This window comes from Verticillium alfalfae, genomic scaffold, assembly GCF_000150825.1.
Source record: "Verticillium alfalfae VaMs.102 supercont1.4 genomic scaffold, whole genome shotgun sequence".
NCBI lineage: Eukaryota > Fungi > Ascomycota > Sordariomycetes > Glomerellales > Plectosphaerellaceae > Verticillium > Verticillium alfalfae.
Window position 1 is genome coordinate 821,553 of NW_003315035.1, and position 11,781 is coordinate 833,333.

The following is an 11,781-nucleotide window of genomic DNA, read 5'->3' on the forward strand; positions in this document are numbered from 1 at the left end:
CCGCCCGACACGCGGCTGTTCACGCCCGTGACGTGGCTCTCCATCGGCTACATGTTGCCGGGCGCCCAGGGCGCCGCGCTGGCCCAGCGGGAGCTCCTCGCATCCGCCCCGTCCTCTGGTCCGTCGACGCCCAAGACGATCCTGTTCATCGGCGACGGCAGCTTCCAGATGACGGTGCAGGAGATGGCCACCATCGTGCGTCTCGAGCTCAACGTTGTCATCTTCCTCATCAACAATGACGGATATACGATTGAACGCTGCATCCACGGACGGAACCAGGCGTACAACGACGTTTCCCCGCTGCGGTACCTGGAATCACCGAGCTTCTTCGGCGCCAAGAAGAGCACTTATACCGCATCTGCGAGGACATGGCGCGAGCTGCAGACCGTGCTAGAGAGCGGGGCGCTCCATGACGAGAAGGAACTGAGGATGGTGGAGATCTTCTTGGGGCGGGACGATGCTCCCAAGGGGCCTCTGCTGCAGTACATGATCAGCCAGAAAGAGAAGGAATCTGCGACATGAGTACTAGAGAGAGGTCGGAGAAAACAGTCAAATAAATGAAGCAAGTAGCAAACCAAGACTAAACATGTAAATTGGTGGAATTGCTACTGCACAAGAAAGTACCGGACTTCTCAAGTTGTTGAGATGCGAATTGATCCTTCCGATCACGGTCATTGTTGATTCCCGCCAATCGAAGCAACACGTGATCTGGCAACTGGCTGAGTCAGCAATATGACAATCCCCTACTCAGCACATGTTCTCATGCCATTCTCAAGAAGATTTCGCCTGGAAACGCTGTTCACCAATATCAATCACAGCAATCATGTCGAGGCAGGAGATATTACACGCATACAGGCACCTCTACCGCGGCCTTCTCCGGGCCGTGCAGTTCTCTGTCAAGGGTCGGTACACAGCACGCGACCAGCTCCGAGCAGCCTTCCGTGACAAGAACGCGACCTTTGAGGCCGAGAGCGTCAAGCGCACCATTTGGTTCATCAACTCGGCTGCCCTGGAGCGCGGCCTGGAACATAGCATCCTGAAGAACCTCATTCGCACAGCCTATGCGCGTCAAAAACCCGAGACCTGGCGATCTGCCGTGAAAACAGCCAGGCAACCCAAGAAAAAGTGAGTTTCGCAGCAGCCCCCGTTGAGACGATTGCCAGTGGTGGTGACGGAGAGAAATTGACCGGAAGTAGAACTCAGCAGACAGCCGACGACGCTATTGCGAATGGCATGAAGCATTACGACATGACTGTGGCGATGCTGAACAAGACGATGGGCCTGTGTCTCCGGTGAATGAGACATGTGCTCATTCGCTGAAGCCATCGAGCTCGATCAGGCCCTGAGCTCAGACGCCACAATATGCATGCGCAAGCTGGGCATGGTCACCCTCGAGCAAACGAACAGAAGTCGACGACTACCCGGTTGCTCTTAGTCAGAACCTCAGAAGAGCAGCCTCGAGAGGGTGTTCGTGGAACTGGTATGGTTGGCTGGGTAGCGGCAGGCAAGTTACGCGGGGTTGGAGCCACTGTCGAGTGGAAATGCGCCGTCGACATGCATGGCGGGATCATTCCCCAACCCAGCCGGCCTGGTGGTTTGGAGAACCGCTGCTGGCGCCCGTTGGATGTCGATTATTACTCCAGAGAGCAGCATCCGAAGACCCAGGGGCCGTGATCGCGCAAGCTATATGAGGGCTTTGCTGCTCAGCTTCATTGCCAAGACATGTCGACAGAGCTCGGAAGCGCAGCCGCCGATTCACAACACAGTCGTGGATCGCTCATGTCGGGTCGTTGGATGGCGACAGTTGGGCAGGGGAAGGTTCGAAAATGACGTTAGTATGCATCGAATCGGCATACTCTTACCCCGTGCCGCCCAAGCGGTGGGACGCCTCAGACAGACAGTTCGACCAGCCTCTCAGGCCGGGCGAAGTCCCAGATCCTCTGGAATCCTGGTATCCACCCATGTTAAAGAAGCAGACCGGAACAACATTAGACGAGGTAGCTGCCCAAGATAGCTACCTAGCCAGCATTAATAGCCTCATCACTTGTGCGAAACTGCCTAGCTGGAAGCGACATATATGTTCAGAATGGTAAGATACCATGTGACAACGCAGTCAAGTCATGATGTTCTGCCCAATGCAGCTCCGGTGGGCCCCAAGAAGCCTCTAGTCCCAGAATCGTTGCAACGGCGAATCAACAGCCTTCACGCGGTGGAGCTTCATTGGCGCGCCCGCAGTTCGCAGCTCGACCAGAGGCCGCCAGGTACCGGTAGTGCACTCGCTCTCACTGTCTGCTGTGACTCCACTGGAGTGAGCCGCTGGACCTGGACGCTCGCTGCATCATTTACCCCCCCCCCCCCAGCAGCCCCAAAGCCGAGTGCCCGGCTATCCACTGACCAGTGAGGAACCTCCCTACCGATCGGAATGTCCTCTTGGACGCTCCCTCTCGATGCCCGCATTCGAACATGCTATGACCCCGCAATCACTCCGACTTTGTCTTCCCTTCTTCTTCTTCACTCTCACGCATCATCGCCCCATCTGCATGGGAAGTCGCTACTCCGGTCACAGTTCTTGGGGGTTCAGCTCTCGATCTCCCAGGCAAAGACGGTTGAAACACGACTGAACAATTCATTGCCCGCCTCCACTGTCTGATCTTCCCTTATCGCCTCGCCTCGGTCTCGACCGCCCACTCAAACGCCGCTAGTTCTCCACCCCCCATCCCGTCACTTGAGGGCCCGTCACAGCTTCACAGCGGAGAGGGGTCTGCTTGTACGGATGGAACCACGTCTATAGACGTCCGTCCGCGTCGTCACCAGAGTGAGCCGAGGGCCTCTCAACCTTCCTTCGGGCCAATCTCTTTGCTACTCATACACACCACGAATCTTGAAGCTCCAGCTCCGACGTCCAACAGGGAGAAGACACACAAGACCCACGACATCTGCCCACCGCCAGACTCACACCTGGACCACCAGCAGCGGCAGAGACGCAGAAGCATGCCCGCCCAATTCTTAGAGAGACACCATGTGCCGACCACCGTCACACCTTCGATCATGCCTCAACACGAAAAGCCTCAGAGGCTGGTCAAGCGATACCGTACAGAAATTGCCGCCAGCACGTCTAGTGTATTCTCCACCGTCGTCGCCTTTCCTCTCGACAGCGTGAAGACGCGTATGCAAACCTACCGATATGATGGCTTCCTCGACTGCGTCCGCCACACGTACCAGACCGAACAGCTACGGGGCTTCTTCAGAGGTATGTGCCTCTTTCCCCTCTTCCGTGACGCTCGCCACAGGACACGCCAGAGTAACTAACTAACACGCCCCCAGGTGTACTGGCCCCGACCGCCAGCGTAACCCTTGTCCGAACCGTCTCCTTTTCTATATACCAGCGCGCCAAATACGGATACTCGGGCTGGATCAAGAAGAATATGGGTGTCGACGTCCTCGACCACGTCAACAGGAAAGGCACATATCCCAACTTTTACTCAGTCGCCTGCTTCGGCGCGGCTGGCGCCACGGCCGGCTCCTGTATTACAGTCGTCGCTTGTCCGTTTGAGCTCACCAAGCTGAGCGCCCAAGTTTCCGTGTTGCTCTCAGATCAGAAGAAACTCGCAGAGGCGAACTGCCGCGTGAGCAACGGCCACGCCGTTGCCGCGAGCTACCAGAACAAGGGGACATTCAAGACGATGCGTAACATTATTCGCCATCGGGGCATTTTTGGACTCTATACTGGTTTTAACCTGCACCTGCGTAAGAAGCCCCACCCCGCTTTCGTCTTCTCAGCTTGAGGCAGCAAACATGAAAAGCTAAAACCAACTGTGCAGTACGGGACACACTCGGCACCCGCTATTTACTTCATGGTGTATGAGAGCGGCAAACAGCTCGGCACAACATACGGCGGCGATAGCCCCACGACGAACAAATTGGCGGTCGTTGCATCAGGTGGATTATGCGGCATCGTATCATGGGCCATGATCTGTACGTTTTTTCTTGACCTTAGGGACATGGAGCCTCCCAGCTGACCTTAACCCCAGACCCCATTGACTCTGCCAAGAGCATCTATCAGCGTAACTCACTTTTATACTCGCGAGGGCAGCAGGTCGAGCCGCCTCCGAAGATCACGTTCTTTCGGAAGCACATGTATCGCGGCCTCGGCGTGTCCATGGGACGCTCCTGCGTCGTCAACGCAATCTTCTTCTCTGCCTTTGAGTTTACGAAGAAGCACGTCAACTCGCTGGATGACGATTAAGGGGGCAAGCTCTTTCCCGAACAAGGAAGTTGCTGCGTCACCCCACTGATGAACACCAGAACCACTGGAAACAAATTTGTATGGGCATAACTGAAAGCTTGCATGGCAGGACAAGGGGCGGCGTTACGGAACTGATCTTTTTTTTTTCTCTTTTCCCTCTACGGAGGCGAGTATGCCACGTGCATGCCGGACAACGGGGACACGGACATGGACACAGACTAGGAACATGGGACATCAGGGCGGGTGGAACAGACCAGATAGGAAAGACCCAAAGATATCGTTCGTCAAGCTATTAAAAGCAATCGAGGAAACACATTTCTCGCACTAGTGAGCTTCGGCTGATGTGCTGCGGGGGCCTTTTTTTCTGGCAGATCGAAACGCAGTGGTCAGACTGTGGCTCCTGTCAAGGCTGTTGGGAGGCTACAGTCTGTTGAAGCTCGTGTTTCAAGGCCTAGGCAGCTCCAAGCTTCTGGAACCTCGGACCAAATTGGGCATGAGTTAGACCGTGAGCCAGTGCGGTGGCTGATAATGCCTCACGATGAGATACCCGCCATGCCGCCAACCCCTCGATGTGCTGCGTCGGTGCTGGGGCACAGAGAAGGGGGATGCTTCAGGTCAACCCTCGGGTTAACAACCCAACGTTCTTGGGTACTTTGGACTTCGGGGTGAATGGGTCTCACGGCAGACAAACCCACCAACCAGCATGCTCCCAATGCAGGATCAACCAAATCCAGGAATGTTTTCGGACTATAGTAGTCCCAGGACCGATTGGCGCCTTGAACACCTGCTTGTGGAGCCGGGCGGGCCGTTCTGCACCTCTCTGACCAGGCCTTCACGGTGGCCGCCAATGGTCGAAAGCCCCACATGACTTGAAGAGACTCGGCGTCAACTATCAGTCGGGCGACTACCCTTTACGCCCAACATCATTCTCACATTCTGCAACTGCACTTTGCGAGTCTCAACGTGTGTACCAAGCTCTGAGTCGCTACAAGACGCACGCTGGGGCGTTCGCTTTCTTTATTTCATCGGAGCGCAAATTTCGTCAGCTCAGGGAGCTTGTTTCACTTCTTCGCGTTCGCGTTCGCAGTTCACGTCCTCTCTCATCCCGAGGGATCAGCACCTGAATGAAGGCAGGCTTATCAGCTTCGCAATACGTGTCCAGGACATTGATACAGAGGCCACCTGAGCTCTCAACGCGTTGGAGCGGCTGTTCTCGTTGACACTGGCCACCGTTGCTCGTCCGCTTCTTTCGCTTCTTGGTTTCAGGCCTGTCGTTCTGTCTCATTGCACGTGCAACTAACCCTGACGTTCCCTGGCCCTCGCGGCTTCCTGTACTCTTGTTCGTCATTGCCATGATCAGTCACTGGTACGACTAGGACTCAACCATGGGGAGAGAAAAGAGGGCTGGTCCGGCCGTCGTCACGGCGAAGGACAAGGCCCGAAAACGCAAGGAGATTGACCGCAAGGCACCCCTGCCATCTGGCTTGAAAGCTGCCAGGGACACAAGTACCAAGTACAAGAGTTTCTTCGAGTTGGTGCAGAACAAGGATTTTAAGAGCAAACCGCTCGAGTTCGAGGTACCAGCCTACGCCGACGATGAAGCCTCATGTCCAGTCCCCTGACCCTGCCACAGAAAACGTCAAAACGCGAACCCCCTCCGCTTTTCGCCTTTGTGCCCGTCGGCAACCCTGAGCTGGCTGTGGCGTGCAAGGAACTCTCGCGCGAGCGAGGGGCCATGGTCTACATCGTATCCGTACGGCAGCCTCAACCACCTCACACAGTTGTTTGATACGCACCCACTAACCCAACACGTTCATAAGGAGACCAGAAATGACAACATCTCCGACCTTGTACACCAGACGAACCGGATCGGCTACCACTTTCGTCAACAGATCGTACAAGAGGCCGCCCGTACATTAGGCATCGATTATTTCAACAAACCTCAGCAACTTGCGCCCAATGGCTGCGAGCTGATCCCGTCTTCTCAGGTGGACATTAACAATCAAGCTAGGGCTGCTATTGATGACCTATTTCCCAAGATGCCTGGACTCGACAAGGAAGAGATTGTCGCTCGCGCTTTTCGAAAGGTATCAAACACCCAAGATGGCACAACAACCAAGGAGGCTAATCACATGACAGAATGCCATGTTCAACGGCGAGCTTGTCGTTGGAATGCAGCAAGATTTGACTCTCTCTCGCCGTGTGCAGTTAGCTGTGCTGGCTCACATTAGGCACGCCCATACGCGGTATGACGAACTTCTTAGGGAAACCACATGGTCCAACGCTCGAAGAGCCACGGAGGCGCTTTGCCTCGATATCCTCGTCAAGTGGCGAGGCGATGACGAGTCTGGGCGAGACCAGCTCGACGAAATCATGAGAGAGATTGTGGTCGTGACAGACGACGAAGGCGACGATGCCCCGGAAGATGCCATCGACGATCCTGATTCCGACTCCTCGAGCAGCGTCGAGTTTCAAGGCAGCAATGCCCTTGTGCCTAACCCCATCACAGCTCTTGATGCAGCACGCAACACTCCTCTCAACGGTCGTGCGGCATCCGCTAAACCTCAGCGGAAGGCGCGGAAGAAGCAGGGCATTCCAGTGAAGTCGGCGAAGTCAAGGAAGGCTCAGCTGCACGAGCAGCGCAAAGCCCAGAAGAGTCTCAAGCGGTACGAGGTGGCTTGGAACCAGGCACTCGACCGTCAACGGGCGAACCCGAATCCTCAAGAGGCGCCCGAGGCTGGTGGATCTGCTAGTCACGGATCCTATCCTCACGGGTTTTCTGATTATCCAGTATCTCCATCCCATCCCTCTCCCCATCTCTCTGCTATTCGTGGGCCGTCTCAAACGGGGTATACATTGGGGTATACTCAGAGCGGCATCATTGGCGAGCCACGGCCCGGTTCATATTTTCGACCTCCCCCCCATTACCTGAACCACACTTTACAGCATCCGAAAGACCTACATTCGAAGCGGCAAGCGAACCTTGGCGCCAGGTGGGTGTTCATAATATAGCACGCTCTAGGAGCCGGCCCTCAGACGGCTACAACGTACCTCTGCAGGACATGCTACATCCGTCCATTGAACAGCCGTCCCCTCAGCGTCCCTCCTTTGGTCAGCGCGAGGAACGGCCCATGACCCCAACATACCGCGGACCCGATTCCCTACAGAGAGTAGCAGCGGGTCGAGAAGGCCGTCCCCTAGTTTCTCTGGAGCGGCACCTTGCTTACAATGACGGCGGCCACGCACCCCGTGAATGGTATGAGCCAAGGAATCGACAGCCTATCCTGCGTGATCCTGGCTATTCTTCCATGCTAGAGTCTCCATTCAGACCAGATGCCAAGCCACACGGTAGTAGCGATGCCCACTTGTATCGGGCGCCAGCCCAACAAAGACCCCTGTATGAACGTGTGCCGGAATATGGACACACTCAACCTTCGCCACTACAATGCGAGGTCATTGTGTTAGACAGGGACCGAATCATGCGCGACGTGCATAGCCCTGATCACAGGATTAGTGACTTCCAACGGAGCAGGCAGGCACACTTACCACAGGCACCTACCTTGGCGCCACAAGCCCACGGCTCGTCCATGCCGGAGGGATTTTTGCGGCTGAGGGAAGGTGTGCCGCCTGCCCTGTCGCATGCCACCCTACGCGATGAAGGATTCGTACGACTCAGGGAGTCGCCTCAGATCCGGCGTGACCCAGCAACAGCCCACGGCACCTATCCACGGGCAAACGGACAGCGATCTGGATTGGATGGCGTTTACAACATGCCAGAGGCAACACCAGAACAGCCTGTTTATGTTCGACGTGCCGGGCCCGGTTTTGATAGCCCCTATCGACAAGGCTATCATCCTCATGATGTTCGTGATGCAGGACCCTCGTCTGGACGACAACACGACCAGACGTCAGTGAACCCCCATGCACGCTGCGTTTGAAAGTCGGCTGACTGTTCTTATAGGTCATTAGACTACCCCAGCCGGCCAGCCCACGCTCAGCACGCGCCCTACCGCGGCTACGCAGCGCAGCCCATGTCAGCCGAGAGTAGTTCCAGTGGATATGTCATCAATGATCGTCAATACACTCCTCGGACGCCGCTACCCCCTGATCACCAGATCATACTCATCGATAGTTGAATCGCGGCAGCCCGGATTGGCGGTGACTTTTGTGTGTGTATGGATTTGCATGACGAATGTCGTTGAAATCACAGAGGTCAAGACGGCATTGATGTTATCATCGGGGTACGGAGTTCATGATTTGGAAAGATGGCCCTTTTGGTTTTGTCGTGAGAGGAACACTTCAGCATTTGCATGGAGGAGCGGATTTGCTTGCTTTTCTGCCCAGAGTGGTTGGTCAATGAAGGCGTACATGGACTCGTGGAATGATACCCGTACGGAGAGGATTGTCTGTCTGGGTAAGCCTGTACTCATCGGTCGAAGGAGCATGATGACGATAGAAGCATAAAGGGCGGCTAGCCACCTAGCGGCATTTTGCCGCTGAATCAATCTTGAGAAGATTTTGTTTCGAACCATTGAATGCCATGTAAACTTTGTGTGTCTAGAGTATGATGGGGATTCGCAAAGAAGGGGCGGGGGGGAGGGGGCGCCGCCCAAAGTCGATCTTCTAGAGTATCCCTATGAGAATGCTACCTACCGCCAATGCGCACCAACTCCGTGCCAACTCCCAATATACCCAAAGCCGGTCATCGTAAACAAGCATATGCGCCAAAGAAAGAAGCAACAAAAAAAAATAACAATGGTCCGCAAACCATCCCATCGCTGCGTTGTGTCGTGGACGTCGTTCCAGCCAGGTCATGCCGGCACCATCTGTCTCCTCTCCACCTGCCTCACCCTCTGCGGCTGTTCCTCGTCCTCCTCTTCCGTCGTCGGTCTCGTGAGCTCCGTATCCGGCGCAACGGGCAGATCGTGCCTCTGCGGCGGCACACCCTGTGCCACCTCTTCCCCGGCGTGCAGCCTGGCCTCCATCTCGGCGAGCTCGTCCTCGACCTCCTCCTCCTCCGAGTTGGAGATGCGCCCATTGAGCAGCTCGGCAATCTCCTTCTGGTACGCGAGGGCCTCGGCGTTCTCGCCCATCATGCGCTCGACGCCCTCGACGCCGCCCATCTCAGCCTGGATGTCCTTGAGCACGCGCGAGCCCTGCTGCAGGCCGAACATGACGTCCTTCTGTATGAGCGCAAACTCGACGTTGGACGTCAGGTGCTGCAGCTGGGCGAGCTGGGCGTCCGTCTTGGCGAGGAGGGATTCTTGGTACTTCTTGCGGCGCAGGGCGAGGAGGGCCTTGTCCTTGTCGCCCTTGGCGAGCATCTGCTTCGCGATGGCCGTCTCCTTGTCGGTCAGGAGGGTGATGCGCTTCTGGTATTGGTGGAGCTTGTCACGCTGGAGCTTCATGTCGAGGATGGCCCTGGAGAAGAGGAGGCCAACGAGGACCCTCGGTCAGTCCGCGTTGCAGGGAACATGCTGTCTGGCTTTTGGCTGACGGGAAGGGGAAGAAGCAGAAGAAAAGAGGGAGTGTGAGAGCGGGGAGGAGGGGGGGGGTTTTGTTCAGGAGGGGAGAAAGTACTTGTCTTGCGCCGTGACTTTGCTGCCGTTTGCGCCCATTTTGATGTGTGATTGCGGTGGGCAGACCGCGCGACTTGTGGGAGAGGAGGGAACGCCGCGCTGCGAAGGTATAGGGGACGCGGACTTGTCGCGTTGTTGCAGGTGCTTCGTTTCGGAAAAGAGGCTCGAGGTGACGGCTTAAGGCGTGCGCGCTGTGGTACTGTGCTGAGTGACATGCGACGGGGGGCCGGTCAACGGCGTCTGCTTGGCGGGCTGTGGCTGGCCTTTCGTCATTGTTACGGGCCCCCCGATGTGGGATGTAATAGGCAGATAAGCCGAGGTCGCGTGTCTTATCGGTGGTGATGAACAGTCGTGATTCTTATGTCAGCATATCTGGTCTCCTCATTGTCTCTTGTCTCGCTTCATATGCATCGTCCACGGACTGATGACATGGACATGGGACAACCACGATAACATGCCATTTCCGATGCTGGACGGTGACGCGACTGGAGCAATCTCGGGCTGCTTCACTGGTCACAGACGTCCATGAAACCTTCCGCGTGCATGTTGCACTGAGTCTCAACTCTGCTCTTATCGATAACATGTTGAAGACCCCTCTACCAATCACAGACTCGTCCAGCAGGCCCCATTAAATTTTTTGACGACGATGTTCATGAGAGAGCACAATTCAACAACGCCTCACTCAGTTAAACACAAGCTTTATCAGACCGGCGCATGGTGGGCCCGGCCTCGAGAAACAACGCATCATGCTCAAAAACGGACGCCCAAAGGCGAATCTTCGCAACAGCCTCGACCGCGACGTCTATCAGATCGTGAAGAAGCTCGAGGATGAACGCACAGCCAACCAGCCCAAGGACAGGAAACGCGCAAAGCTCACCATTTCGGGTGTCTACGACATCATCAAGAAGTCCAACTCGAGTCTTGCTCGGCAGAAGAGGAAACCCTTGGAGGACGCCATCGATCGCTGCTTGGACTTTCTGAAGCAGGAACAGTCCGATTCTGAAGACAGTGAGGCGGCGTTGGATGAGATCAACGAGTCAAACAAAGTGAGTGAGCTGTCGATATGATACCACCAGAAGAGGCCTCTGATAATCCGCAGCCCGAAGATCGCTTCTTGCTCAACCGACAGATGGCCAAACAGTGGAACGCCACGGCCCAAGGCGCTGAGGGGAAGAGCACCAAGCGGCGACGCCTGTCTCCAGAGCCAGACGCCGTTAACGGGACTGAGGCCGTCAGCGACGGCTCTGCTATTACCCCTGGAAAACCATCCAAGACCAATGGAACGGCACAGGCCGAGGCTCAAGCTTCAGGGACAAAGAAGGCGCCGAAGCCGCCCAAGTACGCCGCCGAACAAGTCGATCCAGAGTCTATCGTTCTCGGAGGCGTGGCATCGACCGTGGACGAACTCGACAGGGCCATTTTCTCACGTCTCAGGCGACCGGAAGGTCGTCAACGCCTCCAAGGAATGCCCGTTGGCTACATCATTTCTGGGCCGCCCGGTACCGGCAAACAGTCTGCCGTGCGTATGCTCGCCGCTATCAGCTCTACGCCCATCATACCCCTAGGAAAGCATCTAGAGGAGGCCACAAAGTCGCCAGAAAAGGTGACCAAGATCATAACGGACGTCTTCGACGAAGCCACAAAATGTGCTCCATGCATCATCTTAATCGAAGGCTTGCACGACTACATGCCCAAGTCGGGCAACACACAGAGTGACCGAGAGCAAGAAATTGTGACCCAACTCAGGATAGGCATGAGACGCCTACGGGACTGGCAGCGGGAGAATGAACCCGTCTTCGTCGTGGCTACTACCACCAAGATTGAAACCATCGACGCCAGTCTGTGTACGCCCGACCTCTTCGCGCGCACTCTCAACATCAAGGTTCCGAACGCCGATGCGCGCGAGGCCATCTTCCGGGTACTGTCTTGCCACCTTGCCTTCCGGAGAGCTTGAAT

The 11,781-nt window shown here is 56.0% G+C and overlaps 6 protein-coding genes across 6 annotated transcripts in view; 5 read left to right on the plus strand and 1 right to left on the minus strand.

The window, feature by feature from the left end:
* The window catches only part of VDBG_03673 (pyruvate decarboxylase), a gene marked incomplete at both ends in the record, with an annotated part of 1,811 nt that extends 1,289 nt beyond the window's left edge, over positions 1 to 522 (plus strand). The window contains one exon of the mRNA XM_003005674.1: positions 70 to 522. Within this exon, the coding sequence (XP_003005720.1) occupies positions 70 to 522 (453 nt within the window). The remainder of the gene's footprint in view (positions 1 to 69) is intronic.
* Positions 523 to 823: 301 nt separating this feature from the next.
* On the plus strand, positions 824 to 1,296 carry VDBG_03674 (conserved hypothetical protein; the record flags this gene model as incomplete). Its single annotated transcript, XM_003005675.1, has 2 exons — positions 824 to 1,125; positions 1,197 to 1,296. The coding sequence occupies 2 exons, from the start codon at positions 824 to 826 to the stop codon at positions 1,294 to 1,296; spliced, it is 402 nt and encodes a 133-aa protein (XP_003005721.1).
* Positions 1,297 to 3,048: 1,752 nt separating this feature from the next.
* On the plus strand, positions 3,049 to 4,537 carry VDBG_03675 (mitochondrial carrier protein; the record flags this gene model as incomplete). The annotated part of the gene is made up of 4 exons (XM_003005676.1): positions 3,049 to 3,250; positions 3,325 to 3,770; positions 3,822 to 3,975; positions 4,032 to 4,537. The coding sequence occupies 4 exons, from the start codon at positions 3,049 to 3,051 to the stop codon at positions 4,244 to 4,246; spliced, it is 1,017 nt and encodes a 338-aa protein (XP_003005722.1).
* A 1,094-nt stretch (positions 4,538 to 5,631) lies between these two features.
* On the plus strand, positions 5,632 to 8,382 carry VDBG_03676 (conserved hypothetical protein; the record flags this gene model as incomplete). Its single annotated transcript, XM_003005677.1, has 7 exons — positions 5,632 to 5,859; positions 5,880 to 5,999; positions 6,067 to 6,333; positions 6,455 to 7,239; positions 7,306 to 7,357; positions 7,414 to 8,153; positions 8,208 to 8,382. The coding sequence occupies 7 exons, from the start codon at positions 5,632 to 5,634 to the stop codon at positions 8,380 to 8,382; spliced, it is 2,367 nt and encodes a 788-aa protein (XP_003005723.1).
* A 675-nt stretch (positions 8,383 to 9,057) lies between these two features.
* On the minus strand, positions 9,058 to 9,654 carry VDBG_03677 (charged multivesicular body protein; the record flags this gene model as incomplete). Its single annotated transcript, XM_003005678.1, has 1 exon — positions 9,058 to 9,654. The coding sequence occupies one exon, from the start codon at positions 9,652 to 9,654 to the stop codon at positions 9,058 to 9,060; it is 597 nt and encodes a 198-aa protein (XP_003005724.1).
* A 917-nt stretch (positions 9,655 to 10,571) lies between these two features.
* VDBG_03678 (ribosome biogenesis ATPase RIX7) overlaps positions 10,572 to 11,781 on the plus strand; it is a gene marked incomplete at both ends in the record, with an annotated part of 2,462 nt that continues 1,252 nt past the window's right edge. Inside the window, 2 exons of the mRNA XM_003005679.1 lie at positions 10,572 to 10,871; positions 10,955 to 11,669. Of these exons, the coding sequence (XP_003005725.1) occupies positions 10,572 to 10,871; positions 10,955 to 11,669 (1,015 nt within the window). The remainder of the gene's footprint in view (positions 10,872 to 10,954; positions 11,670 to 11,781) is intronic.